This window comes from Ixodes scapularis, unplaced genomic scaffold (assembly GCF_016920785.2).
Source record: "Ixodes scapularis isolate PalLabHiFi unplaced genomic scaffold, ASM1692078v2 PGA_scaffold13__105_contigs__length_92229423, whole genome shotgun sequence".
Lineage (NCBI taxonomy): Eukaryota > Metazoa > Arthropoda > Arachnida > Ixodida > Ixodidae > Ixodes > Ixodes scapularis.
Window position 1 is genome coordinate 60,107,632 of NW_024609839.1, and position 23,444 is coordinate 60,131,075.

Sequence of the window (23,444 nt, forward strand, 5' to 3'; positions counted from 1 at the left end):
CCGTGTCTTTCTAAACGTGCATGTGGTCAGCGACTAACCACTGCCTCGACATTTCTGCTCAGCGCTAATGAAAGAACATCACAATCGGAATACTTTAGAAGGCTCAATTCCTGCAAGTGAGCTCACACAAAAACAACGCTTTGAATATCTATAACGCACGTCCTTAATAGTGTTGAACGTATATTGTCTGATGGTGTACAACCAGCGTCGGCGTTGCAAATTTCTCCACGTGTTTATCATGTTTCACATATTAAATGTTCAATCTAGATCAAACTGTTGTGCGTCAGACTTTTGTGCGTTTGAATGTGCAGGAAGAAGAGGCTCTCGCGTACGACGCGGCATCGGTGATAACCGACGCCATGGCGCGACTGACGAGAGAAAGACCAGAACTCAGCATGGAGCTCCTTCAAGAAGGATCGTCGGGACAGTCGTCCCAGTGCTACAGCACACCACTGAATCCTTACAAACATGGTCAACCCATAGCCGAGATACTCAAGAAGGTAAGTTCAAAATATCATATTGGCTTGCGTCATGCCCATCAAACTTTGTTGACACCATGTTAAACAAGTGACTTACTATTTAAAACTTAAGGGGAAACATCACCACCTGGTTGAAAATGCGTAAAGGGAAGAACTGATGAGTCTGCGCCTGTCCTAACGTACAAAAAAAGTTCATGCGAACTGGTAGCCAAATCTGAAACCAAAAATAGCCGATATAAAATTGTGAGGTTGGAATATTAAGATAGGCAGTGGCGGTTTCATGGAAGACAATTGTCAGTAGTGCTGGACGTCCTTTCATTTGTCTCAGGACTTGGTTTTCTTATTTGAGGGGGGAAGAGGAACACAACCTTACGGGAACGATATACATGGCACTAAAGCGATATCCTGAAAGGCACATTGAAAGCCTTATATTCTGTTTGTCCTACGAATATTGGGAAAAAGAAACTTCCCTTCTAACTAAGAGAGGCTGACGTGTACGCGTACGGGGTGAAACAAAATCTTGACCACCCCGAATGTAAATGTACCGACTCAAGTGCGCTGCGCTGAAGAGCAATGGCATCCAACATGCGCTTGAAGCACGGCTAAGGGCATGAGAGCAAGGTCAAGGTCATGGAAGAAGCTGGTTCAGAGCGGCAACTTTTCCATCGCAGCCGGTTTCAAGGCTACAAATTCTCAATCCTACACCTTTTTAGTAGTGTATCATGTTTCTCTATTGTCTTGTCCTCACTTGCTCTCCGTGGCTCCAAGAAACTTCCTCTCCTTGGAATAGGGACAGCAGATGATGAGCAAAAGTACGCGTCCGGGGCTAAGAACTTAAAGGAATCAGTTGTTTTCAGAAAGGCCGTAGCACGTTTGATGCCAGCTTCTGAACACTGGTAGATTTTCTTATAATGAGCCACGTACTAGAGGAGCCCTTATCGCACAAAACGTCAGCATCGTTTATATGTAATTTGTAGAAGCTCAAGAAGCTAAACCTTGGACTTTTCAGACGTCGGTCAACGGCACAACAGGACGGATTATGTTCGACGAACATGGGCAAAGGGTTGGATATTCGGTCGACATCCTAGAGCTCACGTCCCATCACGACATGCAGAAAGTAAGTGCGTTTCACTTATGATCCCACTGGTTTAGTTGCTTTCTCGTTGTGGTAGCAACATCCGCTCGTGGCCACACTTTCTCTAAAAAGGGCTATCGCAACTAACACCGTAGACATTAGTAGGTCATGCCCCCGCCTGATATCAATTGCGATGAAAAAGATCTTCAAAAATTATGGTCATTAGAATATTCTGAGTATATTTGCAAACCAGCCAGGGAAGTAACTGAAAGGAAAGCGTTCAAAGAGAATTTCAGTATTTTCAAAACTACCACCCTTAAGGAACTTTAATTTACCATGACCAGAAGTAGAGAATTCGGTGGAGGCGGAAGACGTGGGTGATCCTCTTAACTAAATAAGAGTACTATATATCATGGCTTTATTTTTTATGGATAGCAAGAAATGTGTGTGTATAGACAATAAATGTAAGCTTCTTTCCTTAGAAACCCATGTGAAACGAGATGTCCTTGTATTTTGTATACTATAACTAGGATGAACGTAAAGCTTTTCTTTTCACAGTTCATCGAGAGATCCAAGGAGTAAATCGACATTCCAAAGATAAAAATTTCAAGATCATTTTAATTTTTACTGTAATGATAGCTCCGATGTTTTGAATAACGTTGTTCAGTTTATACTTGAGCCCTAGCATCTTCACTCTCCTAAAGTTATTTGGTTCATCAAGTTTGCAAATTTGGCAATGTTCAGACACGCTCGAAACTTTCTCCTTTGTGACGCTGGTGCCCTTTGCAACTTTAAGTCGTTTTTTTGTTGGTTCCTCTAAATATTATCAAATTTAGTTTACCCCCCCCCCCCTCAAATTCGTTATCAAAACTAACACCTTTTCCTGCTCTTCTAAGATCGATATAACAGGATAAATATAATATTACATTATTAAAAGTTCATTCGTTTACTGATGTAATCACTCAGGAGCTGTTGAGTGTGCAGTGCCGATAATTAACTAAAATAAATAATGTTTTTTTTTTCTTTTTTTAGATGGGTTATTGGACTCAGTCCAGTGGGTTTATAAAACAAGAGGATACAAGAAGCTTCCATCCTACCCGAGTAGACGTCATTCCGAGAAAAATTATCGTGACGACCATCTTGGTAAACCCATTTACCATCTTTACTTCAAAAAGGACAATTTTTAGTGGAATTTACAAAAACTGTTTTAGGGCTGTTACGCCAAGTTTCCTGATTTTAGGAGGGCACTTAATCCCGATCACTGGTTAACCGAAGTTAACAACTCGAAAAATTACCTTTCTTAATGCAAGGCATCTGAGAAAATTGTGTGCTTAACTTTAAAAGATAATTGATCAGTATTTTATATGCAATACTGAATAATATTTCAACCCGAAATGGAAAAATTACAATCTGAAGACGGAGACCTAGTGATCTAGTATCAATGGGCATTTTAAAGCACTCTAAATATTACTTACAGCTTCCGTTAATATTGAAGTTTTCGGGAAGCAATATTAAATAATTGTGAGTCTCAATATGAACTAGCGTTATGACGATCAATAATCACACTTCCAACATTCAAATAAGAAGTAAAAAAAAAAAAACTCATTTTGCTTATTTATGCCGGGCATGTGGCATTTCTGCCTCGGGTGTTCTTTAGGAACCACCCTTCATGATGTACAAAAACCCAAACGACACGAGCGACAACGAGGACAATCTTCAAGGATACTGCAAGGACCTCATCGACAAGATGATGAGGTCGATAGGCCACGAGTACTCCATTCGGCTCGTCAAGGACAACAAGTACGGATCCCGGGACATCTCGTCACAGTCCGGTTGGAACGGCATGATCGGGGAGATCCTTCGTAAGGTACACTCACTTTGATTAATCTCCGAACTACAAATCTTTTCCAAAACTAAATGTTACTAGTTTTATGGTTCAATGGTGCTGAATCATAAAGACTTATTATTATTATTATTATTATTATTATTATTAAACGCGGACGACGCTGTAATTATGACCCAACACATCAACTATGCCAATTCCATCAGCCAGTTGCAATCTCAAGCAATAGCAATTATGGACTGGTTCAAAAAAAAAAACTTCTTTATATTAATGTTAAAAAGAAAAAACTAGTATGCTTCTATAATCCACTCAAAACAGTCACTCTCAACATTCCATTAGTTCTGCACTCTTCTTTCGCCATCAATGTAACTGCAGTCCGGTTGAGTATACAGATAGCGTGAAGTATCTAGGCATATATTTTGATAGTGGTCTGAAATGGAATGTTCATTTTACATACATCTGTAAAAAACTGAGAAGCATTAGTTGCCTATTATATAATACAAAATATTTTTTTCCTGTATCTGTTCGAAGAATGATTGCCCATTCGCTTGCATATAGCGTCCTTCGCTACTCCATCACCGTTTTCGGCCATTCTTCTGACTATTGGAAAACCAAACTGGACTGTATCCTGAAAGCTATCCTGAAAAGTATATCTTATAAACTTAAACCTGACAACGCTAATCTTTTCGAATATTTGCAACTGCCCAACTTTCAAACCCTTTATGTTCATTCAGTGGTATTGCGGTACTTTTGGAATTCTGATTTCAAAATCTTAAGTCCACCCTCACATGATCTTCGACATACGCACCCTTTCACATACCTCTTTCCCACACTCGTTATGGCGAAAGTACGCGTGCGCTTTATGTGCCATATATTTTTTCTCACTTACCACCTGAACTTCTAAACCAAACATCCTTAAGCAAAATTAAAAAGGTGCTTAGAGGTATCTCGTTTTAAAAGCGAACTATTGGTTTCGTTTTAGTAGCGAACTATTGTAGACTCATTTTGCTTACTAATGTGCGCCACTTTTAAGCACCTGCCTTTCTGGAACATTAATTAATATTCTGCTGTTTGTAGGACATTTTAACAGAAGACCTTCCGTGACTTTTTTTTCGCATATTTTCCAGTTTTGTGGTACTTCATTTTGCTTTGACATTGCTATTGATTTCCGTTTTAGTCTGTGCATAATATCTTTTCGCGTAAAATCTTCAAGTTATAACTAGAGTGACTAACTTCATGGAATTATGTTTACATTTCTCTTTTTTGTCTGTTTTATATTATTGTATTTTCCGTAACTACCCATGCTACATATCGTGTTTTTTTTTTATTGGGGGATGGCGTCGCACAAGCCACCTGTTGGCTTTGATGCATCCGCAATACCAAACTTTTCTTTGCTGGTAGCAATAAACAATTATTATTATTATTATTATTATTATTATTATTATTATTATTATTATTATTATTATTATTATTATTAGTTAGTATTATTAGTTTTTTACGTGCGCCAGCACCAAAACCGCAAGGTTGTTCCTGGGCACAAATAAAAACTATTCTTGATTCTTGATTATTATTATTATTAAAGCAAGAATGCATGCGAGCTTGTTTACAATAGGCACTTAACCACAGAAGAAATGGCGACACAACAAGCATCTTCAAGATTCGCTTTGTGTTTTCTTTTCGGTGCCTTGCCCAGTCTACAGGATTACATATATATATCTAGATATTTGGAGGACAATGCCAATGAAAAGACCTGTTACTACATACACTTCAGCGCTACATCAGCGCTATTAGTCAACGCTGGAAAGAATGTTGACTTTGCTAATGCAGCGCTGATTTCGCGCTATATTAGTGATCCAATGTCGTTACGGCAGTGCATCGGTGCTAAGTTACGTTCAAGTCAGCGCTGCATCACCGCTGTCCCTGGTGTTGATTTAGCGCTGCGATGTATGTGTGAACCAGCTATAAGTATGCGCCCCTCGTTAAACATGCCCCTAAACTTAATATGGGTTCCTTTTCTTGCCGAGAATTCGAGCAATCATACAATCCCGTTCTGCACTCAAAGGTGATACAAAACCCATGGGCAATCGAAGATGGTAGGAATAACTTGAAAAGGAACAGCACAAAAAGCCCAGCGCGGAGTTTTTTTTTTTTTTTTCGTACTTTAAAGGTTTAAAGTTAGAAGTTCACTTCAAAGTCACACTTAAAAGTTAAAGAACAAGAAATAAAGTATGGAAACAACATGCCAGGCTTTCAGCAGTACACCTGCAAGGAGTAGTAGACCGATTCAGAAAACACTGCAACAGACGTGCCAATAGTGGCGTGAAGCTTCGTATTTATTTTCTCGGCATCTCTCTCGCGCTCTTCATGCGGTCCTGGTAACAGGACGCAGACATCGCCGTCGCACCGATCACCATCACCGCCGAACGAAGCAAGGCCGTCTACTTCACCGAGCCGTTCATGACCACGGGCTACGGTGTCCTGGCCAAGGCCCCTCCGCGGGAGACCATCAGCGTCTTCACGGTCTTCAGCTTCCTGAGGCCCCTCTCGTGGGAGATCTGGCTCTGCCTGCTGGCCGCGTACGTGGCCGTCTCCATCGTGCTGTTTGTGGTCAACCGGATCAACCTGGCCGTGGCCACACCTCCGCGTCAGCCGCCCGGAGCCTGCAGCCACCTGTACAACTCGCTGTGGTACTCCCTCGGAGCCTTCATGGCTGAGGAGTGCAACAACTGTAGACCCAAGTACGTGGTTCAACCAGATGTCCATAGTCTAAGGCCATCATACAAGAGACACGGTGGACGCTACAGACACGATGAAAGATGTCTTTTTTTAGGTGGAGCGTTTTTAGGCTAGGTTTTCAGATTAAGTGAAGCCTAAAAAAGCGTAACCGCGAATTTTCCCGCTAAACGTATCGTGAAAATTTAGCGAGAAAAGTGAATTTGTTTGTAGGTCATGTACATCAAGCAGTGTCACTTCATTCCCCCCTCTTAAATTTAACGGGCAATGGAGTGGAGACGAGTGGGTGGAGTCAGCGGGGTAAAGAGGAGTGGAGAGTCCTCGACGCACAGCTCGAGAAGAACTGCCCGGAGGTCACTAGTGCTCAACTAAATCTAACCGCTGATTGGTCCACCTGGTGGAGAGGAGTGGATGGAGTCGACGGGGTGGAGAGGAGTAAATGGATCAATGAGTCAATCGGGTGGAGAGGTGTCAGTGAGATGGAGAGGGCTCGGTGGAGTTCATGGATTGGAGTCGGTGGGCTGGAGAGGAGCGGAGAATCCTGGAGGCAGAGCCCGAGAAAAAAATGCCTGGAGGTTACTAGCCCTGAACCAAGAACGTTTCACGTAACAACACGAAAATTTGCGATACATTTATTTTTGTATAAGGAATGTGACGGGACCGTCGTACAAGAAAAAATATGCCTCAGACAGTGTCTTTTGTATCATGTATTAGCACCGCGCGACCGCTATGATGAGGAAACAACTAATGAGGGCTTAAAAGAAACCTCCTCGAGGCCTCAAGGCGGTTCAGTCACTGACGAAATCCCCCTCAACGATTTCATTATCACTCCGTTTCAACTTTCCAGCGAGAGTGTGCCATTAGCCAATAAGATCGCCGAAGAACGGACCACGAAGCAGGAAGCGTGAACATCGTGAGCCGGGTGCACTCCGTAGATAACAGCAATTGGCTCTCCCAAATGATTTGCGGGGAAAGTAGACACACCAAATTCCGTAGAGTGCTTGTGTCTGAATAACTGACTTGCACACCGAGGCGCGCTCTATTTTCTGCTCGGCTACCAGCCGGTGACTGCCCTTTTGAAGTACCTCAAAAATGTTTAACATAAACAACCTGAGAACATATAGCACTGTAGTTGTGGTGCATTTGATTTTTGGGGAGAAAGAGTTGAAAGGGGAGGGGGGAGGAAGCTCGCCTATACATGCCTGTGATTTGACTGCAGGTCCGTTGGCAGCCGTATCATCAGCTGCGGTTGGTGGTTCTTCGTTCTGGTGATGCTCTCGATGTACACGGCCCAGCTGTGGGTCAACCAGCCGTTCAGTGCCCCGTCTGGGCCCCTCAAGGACATCAAGGACCTCGCCACGCAGGAGAAGATCGAATACGGAATCGTGAAGGACTCGGCCATCGAGGATTTCTTCAAGGTACGAGCGAGCGTGACGATGCACTTTTATTGTCGAGAAATGTTTCGGAAATCGTTAGCCGCTATGCGTACAGTTGGGCGTAGAGAATCGCTAAGCACGCACTTCAGCAGGTTTAACTACTCGGTATCAATCATCCTTATATTGTCACGGGTGGTGAGTCGTGACCAATAAACAAGAAATAAACAGAAATAAATAAACGTTTAATGTGGCGAACTTGTGCCAAAAATAAAGAAGGAAACAGAAGAAAGCAGAGCGTCGCGGGCGTCGAAGTCGGCGTGTCAGCAGAATCGAGCGCTGGGGCGAGACTGACTCGACAAGGTCGCGGGCGGCCTCTTATCTAGAGTGAGTCAGTATCTCGAAGATTCGGCGGAGAAGATTCGAGCGTAGCGCGCTCGGGGCGAGAATGAACAAGCACTTTCTAGAACAACAAAAACAGGGATGAACGATAGTTATGTCCGCAGCAAGAGTAAACGAGAACTTTCTACAAGTCCGTGACCCTGCGCGCGGCATTATCCCCCCTTTAAAAAGTGCATCGTCCCGATGCAGCACAAAACGAAAAACAACAAACAAAAACAAATCCAAAACGAAAAGGCAGCAGAATCGCGAGCCGCAGTTCACAGTTCACCCGTCGACGAGAGTGGAAAGTTCTATCGTTCGTAATACGGCTTCAGCCGGACGACGTGCACCACCTCGGGTCGCGGCTGACGTCTTGCAGATGGGCGCGTTCCGTCGGGGAGGATTTCGTAGTTAAGATTACCGAGGCGACGAAGCACTTTGTAGGGTCCAAAGTATCGTTTCAGCAATTTCTCACTGAGGCCGCGGCGACGGATGGGCGTCCATACCCACACCCTATCTCCGGGCTGGAAGTGGACGTCCCTGCGACGAAGGTTGTAGCGGCCGGCGTCGACGCGTTGCTGGTCTTGAATCAGGAGTCGGGCGAGCTGGCGAACTTCTTCGGCGCGTTGAGCAACCGCCTGGGCGTCGTCGCTCTCGTTGTCAGATGGCTCATGGGGCAGCATCGCGTCCAGCATGGTCGTTACCTTCCGACCATGTACCAGCTGGAAAGGGGTGAATCCAGTGGTCTCTTGAACCGCCGTATTGTAGGCGAACGTGACGTAGGGCAGCACCTCGTCCCACGTCTTATGCTCTACGTCGACGTACATAGAGATCATATCGGCGATTGTCTTGTTGAGTCGCTCCGTCAGCCCGTTGGTCTGCGGGTGGTACGCAGTTGTACGACGATGGCTGGTGTGACTGAGTCGGAGGATTTCTTGGGTCAGTTGTGCCATGAACGATGATCCGCGATCTGTAATCAGAACTTCTGGAGCGCCGTGCCGGAGGACGATGGACTCAATGAAAAACTTGGCAACTTCCACAGCAGTCCCCGAAGGAAGAGCTTTCGTTTCGGCGTACCGCGTGAGATAATCTGTGGCGACGATGATCCAGCGGTTCCCCGACGTCGAAGGCGGAAAAGGACCAAGTAGATCCATTCCGATCTGCTGGAAGGGTGCAGTTGGAGGAGAAATAGGCTGCAGGAGTCCGGCCGGCCTCGTCGGAGGTTTCTTGCGTCGCTGGCACTCGTAGCATGATCGTGTGTACAGGTGGACGGTCTTGGGGAGCTTGGGCCAGTAATACTTTTCACGAATACGGGCCAGTGTCCGGCTGTATCCAAGGTGTCCGGACGTCGGGTCGTCGTGACATGCTTGAAAGATCTCCCCTCGAAGGTCGGTCGGTATTACCAGCAGCCACGGCGAGTTGTTGTTCCCGAAGTTCTCTTTGTAGAGTACACCTTGCCGAATGGTGAAGGTCGGCACGGCTCGTGAGAAAACACGGGGTACGGTACCGCCGCGCCCTTCCAGGTGCTCGATTAAGGCTCGCAGCTCCGGATCGTCTCGTAGACGTCGTGCCATGTCATCGGTGTTCACTGCCCCTAGAAAGCACTCGTCATCATCGTCGTCGCTGCTGCCGGAAGGTGTTTCGACAGGGGCCCTGGACAGGCAGTCAGCGTCGCTGTGCTTGTGTCCTGACTTGTAAACCACAGTCATGTTGAACTCTTGTAGCCGAAGGCTCCATCGAGCGAGGCGTCCTGACGGGTCCTTGAGGTTCGCAAGCCAGCAGAGCGAGTGGTGGTCCGTGACTACGCGGAACGGGCTTCCGTACAAGTACGGACGAAACTTCGTGATTGCCCAGACGACCGCAAGGCATTCTTTCTCAGTCGTCGAGTAATTTCTCTCTGCCTTGGACAGAGTCCGACTTGCGTAGGCGATGACTCGTTCGGTGCCTTCTTGTACTTGAACTAGTACCGCGCCAAGTCCTGCGTTACTTGCGTCAGTGTGAATCTCGGTGTCCGCATCCTGATCGAAATGTCCAAGAACCGGAGGCGTCTGGAGTCGTCGCTTCAGCTCGTCGAATGCCTGCTGCTGTTCCTCGGCCCATTCGAACCTCTCGGCGTCCTTCGTGAGGTTTGTGAGCGGTGCGGAAATCCGTGCGAAATCCCGAACGAAGCGACGATAGTAGGCGCAAAGTTCGAGGAATCTTCGCACTGCCTTTTTGTCTGTCGGCACTGGAAATGACGCGACGGCGCGAGTCTTCTCAGGGTCTGGGCGCACGCCTTTGTTGCTAACCACGTGACCTAGAAACTTCAGTTCGTCATAGGCGAACCGACACTTTGACGGCTTGAGGGTGAGTCCAGCGGTCCGTATGGCTTGAAGAACAGCTCGGAGTCGTCGCAAGTGCTCGTCGAAGTCGCTGGAAAACACCACGACGTCATCGAGGTAGACCAGACAGCTCTGCCACTTCAGTCCTGCCAGTACGGTGTCCATAACACGCTGGAAAGTTGCTGGCGCCGTACATAGTCCGAAGGGCATTACCTTGAACTCGTACAGCCCATCCGGCGTGACGAAAGCTGTCTTCTCTCGGTCCCGTTCGTCGACTTCGATCTGCCAGTAGCCGCTCTTCAGGTCCATCGATGAGAAGTATCGAGAGTGGCGCAGCCGGTCTAACGTGTCGTCGATTCGGGGGAGTGGGTAGACGTCTTTCTTCGTCACCGCGTTCAGCTGCCGGTAGTCCACGCAGAACCGAAGCGTTCCGTCCTTCTTCTTAACCAGTACGACTGGAGAGGCCCACGGACTGCTTGATGGCTGGATTATGTCGTCGTTCAGCATCTCTTGAACTTGCTCCTGGATCACCTCCCTTTCTTTAACGGAGACTCTGTACGGTGATCGATGCACAGGGCGCGCGTCGTCCTCGGTAATGATGCGGTGCTTCGCAACGGCTGTTTGGCGTACCTTCGACGACGTCGCAAAGCAGTCACGGTATTCGGCGAGGAGGTTCATCAGCTGCCGTCGTTTTGGGTCCGGAAGCTTAGGGTCGATGTCGAGTTTCGCTGGCGACGTACCGTCTTGCTGAGGTGGCGAGGATTCATCAGTAATGGCGGCGATTTCGACGGAGTTTCGGAGATCCTCGACGTGGCCAACGGCTGCACCTTTCGTGAGGTGTTGCGTTTCATTCCGGAAGTTCGTCACGAGGACCACAGTGCGGCCATCCTGAAGTTCAGCTACTCCTCGTGCGACGCCTATTCCTCTTCCCAGGAGCAACTGGAGGTTACCTTCCAGAAGAACTTCGCTACGGGTAGCTGCATCGGTCACGACAGGTACGACAACACTTGATCGCGGCGGCAGATTCACGTGGTCGGCAGCGACTCGGACGGCGGCTGACGCAGTTTGGAGTTTCTCTGAAGGCGGAACAGGTGTCCGCAGCGTCAATCTGTTTTCTCCAAGGTCGATGACGGCGCCGTATTCACACAAAAAGTCCATGCCGAGAATGACGTCTCTGGAGCAGTCTTGTAGAATGACGAATTTCAAAGGACACGTCTCGCCGTGAATTTCGACGCGAGCGGTGCACCTTCCGACAGGCGTGATGAGGTGTCCTCCGGCGGTTCGTATCTGCGGTCCATCCCACGGCGTCGTGACTTTTCGAAGGTGGCGAGAGAGCCTCCCACTCAATACTGAGTAGTCTGCCCCGGTGTCAACGAGTGCCGATGCGTTTTGGCCATCGATAACAACGTTTAGGTTGTTGGACACCGTTGCAGGCGCGTCGGTGCAATGCGGGGCGTCGAGAGAGTGGGAGCGCTCCGGCGTTTTTGTAGGCTGTTTGCTTCCGTCGGTTTCGGCAACGTCACCTCCAGGCGTTGCCGCACTCAGTTTTCCCGACGACGCAGGGGAGACAGGCTCTCTCGGCGGGATCGTGGCGCTGGGGAGGCTGAACGTCGTGGCGATGGGGAGCGGGCTTCACGGCGGAGTGACGACACTGGGGAGGGGGAACGTCGGAGGTACTCCTCGATGTCGTGAGGGCGTTCGCCGTACCTCGGGCGTGGGTCGTACCTCGGGCGTGGGTCGTTCGGGTGGAACCCACTCAGGCCCATTTGCCGGTAGGGACAACGACGGTAGATATGGTCGGCCTCCCCGCAGTGGTAGCACAACGGGCGTCGATCGGCCGTCCTCCACACGTCGGTCTTTCGTGGAGCAGATTGTTCTGGGCGGACGTACGCCCGATCTTCATGGCGTCGTGAATACTGCGGCGCTAGAGATTCACGTCGAGGTGGCGCCGTATACGGGTGAGCAGGGTGCGGTGGTCGTCGGGTAGCTGCGGCGTAGCTCAGCTTCGGTGGTTCAGGAGCGGCGCTGGCGAGAACTTCTGGCTGTAGCGCCTGCTGAAGTTCTTCCCGGACAATCTCGGCGACTGAGGGCTTATCTAGGCTTGTGGCAGCAGGTAGCAACTTCTTCAACTCCTCCCGGACGGCTTCACGGATAAGGTCACGGATGTCGGGGAGGGTGGTGCCCAGGTCGGATCCAGATGTCGCTAGAGTAGTTACGCCAGGGTGTCGTTGGTAGTGTCTGGCGCGGGCTAGCAAGGCCCGTTCCATATTTGTCGCCTCGGTGATGAACTCGTCGACTGTTGTTGGGGGATTCCGGATGAGACCGCCGAAAATCTCGCTTTTCACACCCCTCATCAGGTGGTGCAGCTTCTTCTCCTCGGTAGCCTGAGGATCGGCGCGGGCGCTTAGGCGGAGAACATCCTCCACGAAGCCGGTGATGCTCTCGTTGGGGCCTTGAGTCCTGGTACGCAGTAAGTCTTCGGCTCTCTCTCGGCGGTGCTGGTTGACAAATGTCGCCTTCAGCTGGCTCTTGAAAATGTCCCAGGATGTCAATGAAGACTCGTGATTTTCGTACCAGCTTCTGGCAGTCCCCTCGAGCGAGAAATACACGTTTTGCAGCCGTTGCTCGTTGGTCCAGCTATTGTGGCGGGCGACGCGTTCGAATTGGTCGATCCAATCTTCAACGTTTTCGTGGAGTTCGCCGTGGAACGGAGCCGGTGTCCGAGGAGCGACGGGTAGGTAGACGACGGCAGGAGCGGCGGGGGCCTGCGACTGGTTGTCCATCGTCGTCTTCCTCGGCTTGGGTTTATCCAGCAGCAAACCGTACTCCGGATCCTCTCCCTTGGTGCGGCGGCTGGTCCGAGTTTCAGGTTCCGCGCTGAGTGGTCTTCTCAGCGAGCTTGGAGTCGGGCTTGCACTGCGGGTCCTGGGAGGGGAACGCTGCACGGGCATGCGGTACCCCGCACCTCCACCAGAATGTCACGGGTGGTGAGTCGTGACCAATAAACAAGAAATAAACAGAAATAAATAAACGTTTAATGTGGCGAACTTGTGCCAAAAATAAAGAAGGAAACAGAAGAAAGCAGAGCGTCGCGGGCGTCGAAGTCGGCGTGTCAGCAGAATCGAGCGCTGGGGCGAGACTGACTCGACAAGGTCGCGGGCGGCCTCTTATCTAGAGTGAGTCAGTATCTCGAAGATTCGGCGGAGAAGATTCGAGCGTAGCGCGCTCGGGGCGAGAATGAACAAGCACTTTCTAGAACAACAAAAACAGGGATGAACGATAGTTATGTCCGCAGCAAGAGTAAACGAGAACTTTCTACAAGTCCGTGACCCTGCGCGCGGCAATATCGTGAAATCGAATAATACGAAGGGCTGAGAAAGTATAAAAGGCATATTATTCGTATTTTCTTTAGGTGATTTATCGGGCTCTTTTTATTATGAACTCAATGTATCGACATTGCGTTTACTCTTTCTTCTGCACGTGAGAGAACACAATCTATTGCCACTAACATGTTAAGAAACGTAGGGCGTAGCGATGCCGGCTATCTCAAAGTTACCCCGCGGCCAGTGAGGTTCCGGATTAGCGAATCACAACCCCGAAGAACCGAGAGCATGAATATAATAAGTCAAGAATTTTATGCATCAAGATGGCGGAAGCGCCTTTACTCTAAAGCAAGGGTCACATCGCTTATACATCATGCCAAAGGCAGTCTGTATAGAGATCCCAACGCGAGTCACTGCGAGGTCCGTGTTTCGAATGCCGTAGAGCAATGAGTTCGAGGATAAACTTGGCACGTGGCATTCAAACCAAGGATATTGCGGTGACTGGTGTTTGCAGACCGTCTTTTGTATAATGCATGAGCAGTGCGACATGCATGAGACGCACAAAGCGCAAAGTGTCTGCGTACGACACACATACAAGACAGCGCACGCAACAGGACCTCCAGAACTCGCTACGGTGCTTATATTGACTACTCGCCCGCGTGTGTGTGTCATCATCAGTTCTTATCTGTCTTACTTTGTTCTCCCCCCCCCCCCCCTCTCACGATGGATAGTTAGTGACATGCTAAGAATTCAGAAGAATTCAGTAGAAGCTCGGCTTCCAGCACGCGCTCGTTGCCTTCCACCGTGCTATGACTGCGCGTGCGTCCAAGTGTCATTAAAGGCAGAAACTTCAAGTGGGAGGCCTTCCGATACAAAACCCGTTTAGAAGTCTCCACCCCTGTCCGTTTTGGTGAGGATGAGCGTCGTTTCGGCCAGCACTCCGGTGTCACTAATACATAATCCACTTTAAAGACTCCAGACAAGCAGGGGTACTGCCCTGCACCAGACGCCCATTGGGGCTGAATAACTTCCCGCTGAATAAAAAAAAAAAAAAAAAAAAAACGCACGACACGATTATTCGAGCAGGAGGTAGAGCTACTACTGAATTTTCCCACCTGTCTATAGCAAAAATAAAAGAAATTACAATACGAAGTTGTTGTTTTTTTTTTCCCTTGTCGCGCTTCTTGTCCACAACCAACAGCGCACCAGAGACCCAATCTACTCCCGGATGTGGGAGTCCATGGCTTCTTTCAACAACGCCATGGCCAACACGCACGAGGACGGGGTGCTCAGAGTCCGCGAGTCCGGGGGCAACTATGCCTTCGTGTTGGACTCTCGCAAGCTGGAGTACTCCAGCGCCAAGGCGCCCTGCGACCTCGCTCAGCTCGGAGACACGTTCCAGAAGGGAGGCTACGGCATTGTCATGTCGCACAAGTTCCCGCTCAAGTAAGACACTACCCCGCGTTTGCGACGTATTCTGAGATACGGTAGACTTTTTTTAAAGAGCGCTACGCATGCGCGGGCGCTCCTTACGCAGCGGCAAAAGGTCGAAGTACTACTTTTGGCGTCCCGAAGCGGAGTTGTGCTAGCTCTCCGGTTTCTTCCGCGCCTCCCCCCGCGAAGGAAAAGGAGGAAGAAGAGGTAGCGCAACTCCTCCCCTTCTGGACGGTAACCGTAGTTCGCGCTTTCCTCGCTTGGTGTCGTCGTTATGTGCAAAAAGGTTCCTTATAAGCATGGCATCGCCGCTAGTGCACCATGCGAGCAGGCATGTGCAGCATGCCTATGAAGCTACTTTTTGGCAGCCTTGAAATTGCATGTGCTTGCGCGCACGAGCAGCGGCATGGCGGTGGCCAGATTCCCCGTACAGGGAATTCGTAAAGGGACCCTAAACGAAGAAAACTAAAAAATAAAATCTACTTCGATTGGAGATCGTGCTTTATTTTGAAGGCGTCAGTCAAAAAATGGAATTGGTGACGTGCCCGACGAAAAACGTCGCTAAATTTTGTATTTCACGATTGCTCAAACGCTTACCACGATGTCATGAGTAGGACTAATTCTCATCATCATAATAGGCTTAGTCGACACCTGCCTTCTGGCTGGGGGCCTCAGGGTAGGCAGAGTAATGACGGAGGGGGGAAGTGATGGGTGATGATGATTAGATGAAGTTATTACTGTTTTCATCTGTGGGAATAAGAGTAATATCAGACTTTAAACTTTGGTGGTGTTCGTTTAAGAAAGCGTTGACTTCAAGCTTCAACCGTGTTTTTTACTCGCATTGTCAAGCTAGTTGTTCGCAATTGACTATCCTGGTGATGACATCACGAAAAGGGACCATAACCAGAACGTAACCTTTTCTGATGCTTCCTAGCTCGTGAATCCCGTTTACGCCTCTGGATCGTCCGCATTTTTATAACTGGGTCCCTAGACTCGTCGACCCGAAAGCTCGGATCTAAGCTAACGGAGCGCTTTGATTATATTCTGGCGACGATGACGCCGCGCTTTCGTCGCCAAAGTCGATAGGCGAGCTGCGAAAACTTCTTGACTCCAGATTTTTGTTCGACGTGTCTGAAGCCACTACACGCAAATTGCGGGCTCGTTCGTTTGTGGAGGCTGCACACCTTTGTTGTTTAGGATTTGTTTTTGTTGATCTGCGTCACAAGCATAAGAGCAGTTCACAAATTGTGAGAAACACGTTACAACAACGCTGCCACGCTAACTCCACCTTTTGGCAGAATAGTGGTATTGTTGGGGGGAAGCATAACCTCGGAAGTTCCAGGCGTAAATTTACGAACCATCGTCAGGTATCACGCGTTAACAAACCCGGCTTTGCTGTGTCCTTTCAGAAAAACAATTGACGTCACAGTTGGCAGACTTCAGGAAGACGAATACCTAACCATGCTGTACAACAAATGGTTCAAGAAAGAAGAATGTCCACAGCCTCGACCTGTGAGTACTGTCTACGTTTATTTTGCTCACCGTAGACTAACGTCACATAGAGTACAGAGACTCATGCACAAAAAGAATGGTGGATGTTACCGCTTTTCAGATACCAGTTGCTATGTTGTGCTGGCCTTGTCTTTTCTGTCACTCGTGGCGTCATTTAAAAATTCGCGTGTGTCTGCTGTTGCATAAAATACGCGTCAGACTAATCAATCTTATTTATGAATCTTGGAATAGGTCTAGCATAAAGAAGGTGCAGAAACATTTTACCATATAAGTGCTCTAGGAAATGAGCGGGACGTTCTGCTTGCTCATTTCCACTGTTCAATTTGAACTTCCCTGTCAAAGCGCCTTTTGCAATTTACTGGATGCACGTTATGAGCAGAAACACCTGGTCCTTCTCGCCTACTGTGGGAAAATCAACAAGGAGTTGTTTTTTTTTTTGTTTTTTTCGTGTTACCATTTATAGGTTCCATACACTCATATACCGGGAAGACCTTCCGTGCCTTCAAGTTTAGAATTATCGTACCCATGTACCTTTCACGCCGCATTGCCGACATGAGTGGCGGAACACCCAATGCAGGCGCTTTGATCAAAGTTATGAACTCGGATTTTTTGCCTTCGCCTAAGTACATTCTATTGTATATCTTTAAGGGGAAAGAGCCCCTTAAAATCCGCCGTTTTAAAAAAGACACTGAATAAAAATCTGTTCGAAACTAACGTGTGACATGACTCTACAATCCTACTGTCAGTGCATGCATCATCGTCATTTCTTGCTAATCGCAGTTGACCCAAGTCAAGGCACTGGAGGTGATCAAGGTCGGCGGTTGGTTTGTGCTCCTGGGAGCGGGATTACTGATCGCCATAGCGGTCGCCATCGCCGAAGTCTGGTGCAAGAAGCCCAAGAAGGCCAAGAAGCCCAAGAAACCCAAGGAGCCCAAGGAACCCAAGCCCAAGAAGGAAAAGAAGAAGAAAGAGAAGAAAGAAAAGGACGGCGAACAAATCAAGGTAGGGCGCACCTAACCAGTGTTTGGTACATAGCGAGCAATTTCAGATGTGCGTGAGCCTTAGCCGTTCGTTCAAAAGCCTTATCGCACATTGGACTTCGGAGCCGGCGGGCCGTTCTAGTCACTCAGAAAAGATCAATGCCGAACGTAACTCACAAAAGTTATCACGGTCACAAAATAGCATCAGTAGATGACTAATGAATGAGGGAAGACAACTGCATCTGCGACTCAGAAATGAATAGTATTGCGGATGCGCGAATTGTGCTCACTTCTTGGATGCGCATCCAGAACCCCATTTTTCTTCAAGGAAGACAATTTTCTTTGCGTCCCCCTCTCCCAATCTTTGAATAAAGGAAAGACGAGCGGAATGGAGGAGAACAATGCTCAGCGTGCCTGCGCTATCTGCGCTCAGAAGAGAAAGGTTGGAAGGAGAAACCAAATATCTCGGGATAAGAAAGATTAAGGGATGGAGAATATAAAAAATAGGCATCAAGCGGAAGTGAAAAGGGCAAAGCGAACGTCGGTTTGTAACATTTTGCTTTTGTGGAGGAGTTTTCGCCTCTTAGAACTCTCAAGAGACTGAAAACAAAAGTCGGAACACTGACTAAAATAAAGAACTCTCCACGGAAAGAAACCGGCACAGCGGAGAAAAAGGAATGTAAGACCGCCATAGAGCCGCGGTTCAACGCAAGCCGTGGAGGGGGGGGGGGGGGGGGGGGTAATCCTCTTAGAGTTCTTAGAGTCCTCCTCTCATAATATCCGGAGGTAGCGAAAGACAAAAAGAAGGAGTGTTAAAGAAAAGGATAGCGTATAGGTGTAGTTGGGGTGAACCTAAAGGTGGGGAAAGAAGGAATAAATAGAGAAAGGAGAAGTGAATATATAAAATACAAGGCAGCAATCAAAAGTGGAAAAAACATTAAAAACGCTTACAACTCTCTAATGCGAAACTAGAGCGCAGCTCTTGAGGAGGAGGAGGGAGGGTACGAGGGAAGGGTATGCCCCTCCTCCTCTCCCTCTCTTCCCCCTCCTCCTTCCCTCCTCCTCCTTTTTTCTCCTCCTCCTTTCCTCCTCCTCTCCTCCTGCCGCTGAATTTGTTCGTGGGTGACGTGACACGAAGTCGCGACGTCATTTTACCCGCTAAATTTAGCGGGGAAGTTGAATTGGTGGAGTTCACGTGACGTCAATTTCCCCACTAAATTTAGAGGGGAAACTTAAAGCGTAAACTTCGGCAGAAAATTTTCCTTCGAACTTTATCGAGAAGATTCCCGACTAAATTTAGCGGGGAATTTTGGCTATATTCAGCGGGACACTTTTCCCGCTAAAATGAAAGGAATTTTTGGATCGCTTGCTGCCAGCACCTGGACAGCCGCAAACCACACAATTCCCGCTAAACCCGCTAGCTTTAGCGGTAAAATTTCCCGCGAAACTTAGTGTAAAACTTTCCCCGTTAAGTTTAGCGAAAAAAACTACCAATCCTGACACGCGCGCGGTTCCACCGACGTCGACGCCAACGCCGCTCAACCCGGGAACGTTGGCCTAAGAGCTGCGCTCTAAACGGATCTGTACCGCTGCGGACAATATAAAATAAAACACCCGATCCGTTTTTTTTTTTCTCTGTGTGCGGTTTTCACAAGCTCTAGAATATCCCAATTCGTTAAATATTCCGAAGTGGGAAATCTCAACTTCGAATTCGATTTCCAGTTCGGGCCACAGCTAAATCAGAAACTGCCAGGTACACCAGAAAAGGATGCAGGACTGTCTCAGCTCATACTGTCCGCAATAGTACGTCTACTTTTGACCTGCTTGCCCGTGGTGCCAGAATGATAATACGTACTACTTTCAAAAATGCTGGTGGCCGTTCTGGTTCAACTCCACTTTGTTTCCCCCTAGAAAACTAAATGCGGGGGTCCGAGATGTATGCCGCAGAATGGACGCACTCAGCAGCAAGGCCGCCCCAATGGCTGCTGATGTGACCTCAGTGCAAGTCATGTAATCACTGGTGGCCATAGCTGTGTGCTTTGCGGCTGACCAGGTGCTGGCAGCGAGCGATCCAAAAATTCCTTTCATACCGACAAAAACTGTTGTTGATGGCAAATCATAAGTTGCTTTACCCACAACTCGTGCTGATGACGACATATGAGTACCCCCAATCGTTTTGCAGGAAGAAGGGGTGGAAACGCAGCTCTTGCAGCCAGGCAACCCTGGCAGAGGCATGTACGAGCACGGAGGCGGCGACGGCGGCTACCCAGGCGGCGCCGACGAGACCATCGAAGAGGTCGGCGAGGAGGACGAGGACGACGTGGTCAAGGTGCCCATAGCGGACGTCGAGAACCTGACCGACAGCGTGGACGACACCAAGGGCATAACGCGCGACGTCACGGCGGACCGCATCGTGCCGCTAGCCGTGAACCCCCTAGAGAACCACCCTGAGATCAAGTCCATCGACCATAGTCCCATGGAATCCCCCAAAGGTGGTTACGAGAGTTCGGAAGTCTAAGCTCGATGACAGCTGCCAAAGGCCGTTCCTCCGGCACTTTTTCTTTTGCAACTCGTGTCGTAGACGGTTATGGCTTCTGTGGACACTCTCCACTTTGTGTTTTGAGATGTGGTTCCCGAGTAGAAGACTGGAGGTACTCGGTTGGCTGTCGTGCTTGTCCTGGGGTGATCGGGTGGTCCGAAGTTGTCCCGCGGAGTTGACTGTCGGTGCTTGGCTTGCACCAGACGTCATCGGATTATGCTGGTTGTCATTTCAGCTTCTCTTTGTCGAGAAAAGCTAATTTGGTGGTGTGAAATGCATCCTCTTGAAGGTACGCGCTCAGCACGAGGCCATCATAATGACCGCTGAGGTTACATCAGTGAAAGCCATGCATTGGAGTGCTTACTTGATGGTCTCGATAAGAGCAGCGGTGAAAGGGCAATTCTTTCATCTACTCCAGTCCAATCAGAGCTGAGAGGAAGAGCTTCAGAGGGTAAAATAACAACCGATCCCAGTACACAAGATCTCAAAAAGGTCCAAAATAATTTGGCACAGTCTTTGTTCTTTCACAGACTATGAAGTGGCTATGATGTCTAAAAGATATGAAGCGACCAACTTAAAACTTATTTACGTGTGTGGAAGAATGCTGTTTTTAAAACACGTTAGAATCAGTATAGAGGGCTCCCGATTCGCTTAGCTGTTTCCAACTTAAGAATCAAATACGCGCCCACATCTAACACCGCAATAGAAAGTTTGAAATCGATGTAGAGCCTCCAATAATATTCAAAGCCGTTGTGAACAAACTTGTGTTTAATTGTATTATTATCAACCTGCCCAACGCGCAAAATTAACTCTCATCAAGGAAAACCACTCGCAACGGGACAATGTGTTAGTACAATGAAGTGTAACATCACATTTACCAGCTTCTCTTTTGTACCTCGAGAGTCCCATTTTTATACAGGTTATAAGTAATAACATAGATTTGTTTATGGGCACTGAACGTCACACCTCTTACTTTGGAGGTTTGCCGATTGGGTTCAGAAAACATTTTCTCGTGCATGCTAAAACAAAAGAAGCGCTAATGGATGCAATGGACTCTATAGCACCGGAACTACCCAGGAGGGTTGAATTTACTCTTACGTGGTAGCATGACCCTGCTTCAAATACTGCAGTAAAAAAAAAAGAACCTCTCACCAAGAGTCATTACTTTTTAGCTACTGGAAAACCCTAGTGTTTGACATAACTTGCAAAAGTAAGAAGAAAAAACCCGAGGACTGCCCCAGACGCCAGAGCAAAGACAGAAAGTGGCGACAGTCATTGTGAAGCAACGCACACTGCCATTTGTACATCCTGTGAAACCACGTGTCCATATCTCGTTGAGCCGTACTTTTCATTTCCTAGGTTTAAAAAAATACAAGCAAGCACGTTGCGCACGATTGAGGTGTTCGCCCACGTACTAAGACACACGCATATGTGTCATGTGAATCACCCATGAAAGAATATGCCATAATCTGACCGCCTTTCGTAGTCAACCTCACAGCTAAAGTAGGCCGGCTATGGTCCATGGTATTACAGGCCCCTGTTACAATTAAGAACAACAAACAAAGATAAAGACAACGCACTGTTATTTTTTTCCTTGCACTATCTGTGAGTCAAATTTCATGTAAACCTTTAGCTTCGCGGTTACTTCTTATTCTGTTTAAGATGATTAATTCACTTGTGTCTCGTCCAAAAAGTAGCAGAATTACCTTATATGAAAAGAAATCTCTATCAATTAAGCTTTTTTTACATTATTTCCTCTTGCTGAAGCATTCATGGGAACGTTCCATAAGTCTTTTACTATATCTCTCCAGTTTAACAAAAACAGTATTCATATGTCTTGACGAAGCTTGTCTACTTTTGAACTGCAAGAGACTAAGCACTTTTACCAAGTTTGGTAACAGACCCACATAGAAACACAAAAGCCCATGGTAATTCCTACCCGAAAATGGATTGCTGTCGACGATCTAGTTCCACCAACAATAGCAATTTATTCAGAGACAGTCGCCAAAGACACAAACGTACCGTACATTCATCGACCTCATGAGCCTACTCGGAGAAAGAGTTTTATTTCATGGCTAGACATCTCAGAAGCTCACTCCAAACGCTCTTGGAACCTTCAACAGTGCAGCTAATCTGACATAGTGCGTGTTTATAAGCTTGCGTTTAGGACCTTTGGATACAGGCTCTTTGCTCAAGCGTTGGGACGCGTGATTCCCCTTGCTTTTCTTTTCTATGCGGCGTAGGTTTCATCTGGCTGTGTGTGCGTAGGTTGTGTAAGAGGATGATGTCCTTCTTAGCGGAATGCAAGGGAACTTCGACATAGTTCTGTTTGTGTTGCTGCTCCTTTAGGGCAAGACATGAGGATGTGTACTAATCATGAGGATATTACTGTACCCTTCATTACATCGTCATGCGAATCACATGTCACACTACAATATTATCTTTTTTTCTGCAGCTACTATCGTGTTATTTCAGAAAAAAACGGTACTTCTAGGTTATCCTTCTTGAAAGCCCGAGACTTCCCGTTTTTAAATATTGTCTGGTAAGCCATTATTACCATGACCGGCCACTCTATTGTATCCCGAAATTTTGTAGATGTGTTCCATAGGTTTCGGCTTTATCTCGTGGTTTTATGCAAGACTACATGAATACTGTGTGTTTAGGCGTAGATTGCGTCCGATATCATAGCACACTTGTTTCCGCTCGTTTTGCTTTACGTAACGTTCTCTGATTGTGACTTTCGCCTCCCTCCCTTGACGTTGCCTTCCTTCCCTCCGTGTACGTACGACTTCAAGTTTCCGTAGAGGACACATCTCCGAACATTCACAGGTTATCTTGGGACCGTTAGCAGGAGCATGAGTATTCTTTGGAAAGAAGTCTAAAACTGTCGACAGGAAACACGACCTGAGCAAAACAGAAAGCAAAAAGCTGCCCTATTGAACAGTGACGCTTGTGTGACGAGAACGCACTGGTCCTCTTTGAGTATGTTCACTGCCTTTTCTGTCTTAGAATGATAAAAAAAAAAGTTTATGTATAGGCTTGGGCTGGCAACGGCTGTTTCTCGAAAAGACTTAACTTATTTGTGGTCCTGGAGTACCTTAGTTTCTCGGCAAAACGTCGGTCGTCATTCTGAAACTTTCATTTGTGTGTGTTTTTTTAGGAACTTGTCTAACCAACATTTGCAATTTCCATGCTTTGTGAACAAACAAAAGACCCTCGAGGTACTAGGGAACTTTATGGGACACCGTATGGGTCAAGTGCGAGTGCAAACAAATACTTCAAAGCATGAATCTTTCATGTTTATGCTTACCTCTTACCCGTGTCCGCAAAGTATCACTGTGTGTTTGCGTGTGCCTGACTGCGCGTGTAGAAGTCAAGCTTCTGCCCGTCATGCTGTAAGCCCTGTTCATCGAAACAACAGAAACACAAGTTAGCGCTTGCGCAGTGTGAA

At 47.6% G+C, this 23,444-nt stretch overlaps 1 protein-coding gene across 1 annotated transcript in view; it reads left to right on the plus strand.

Moving 5' to 3' along the window:
* Positions 1-19,972, plus strand: part of LOC115331636 (glutamate receptor 3) — a 38,013-nt gene extending 18,041 nt beyond the window's left edge. Inside the window, exons 6-15 of the mRNA XM_040501431.2 lie at positions 312-500; positions 1,489-1,596; positions 2,587-2,697; positions 3,212-3,421; positions 5,780-6,135; positions 7,350-7,548; positions 14,730-14,974; positions 16,372-16,483; positions 17,270-17,476; positions 19,637-19,972. Of these exons, the coding sequence (XP_040357365.1) occupies positions 312-500; positions 1,489-1,596; positions 2,587-2,697; positions 3,212-3,421; positions 5,780-6,135; positions 7,350-7,548; positions 14,730-14,974; positions 16,372-16,483; positions 17,270-17,476; positions 19,637-19,972 (2,073 nt within the window). The remainder of the gene's footprint in view (positions 1-311; positions 501-1,488; positions 1,597-2,586; positions 2,698-3,211; positions 3,422-5,779; positions 6,136-7,349; positions 7,549-14,729; positions 14,975-16,371; positions 16,484-17,269; positions 17,477-19,636) is intronic.
* The last annotated feature ends 3,472 nt before the right edge of the window (positions 19,973-23,444 follow it).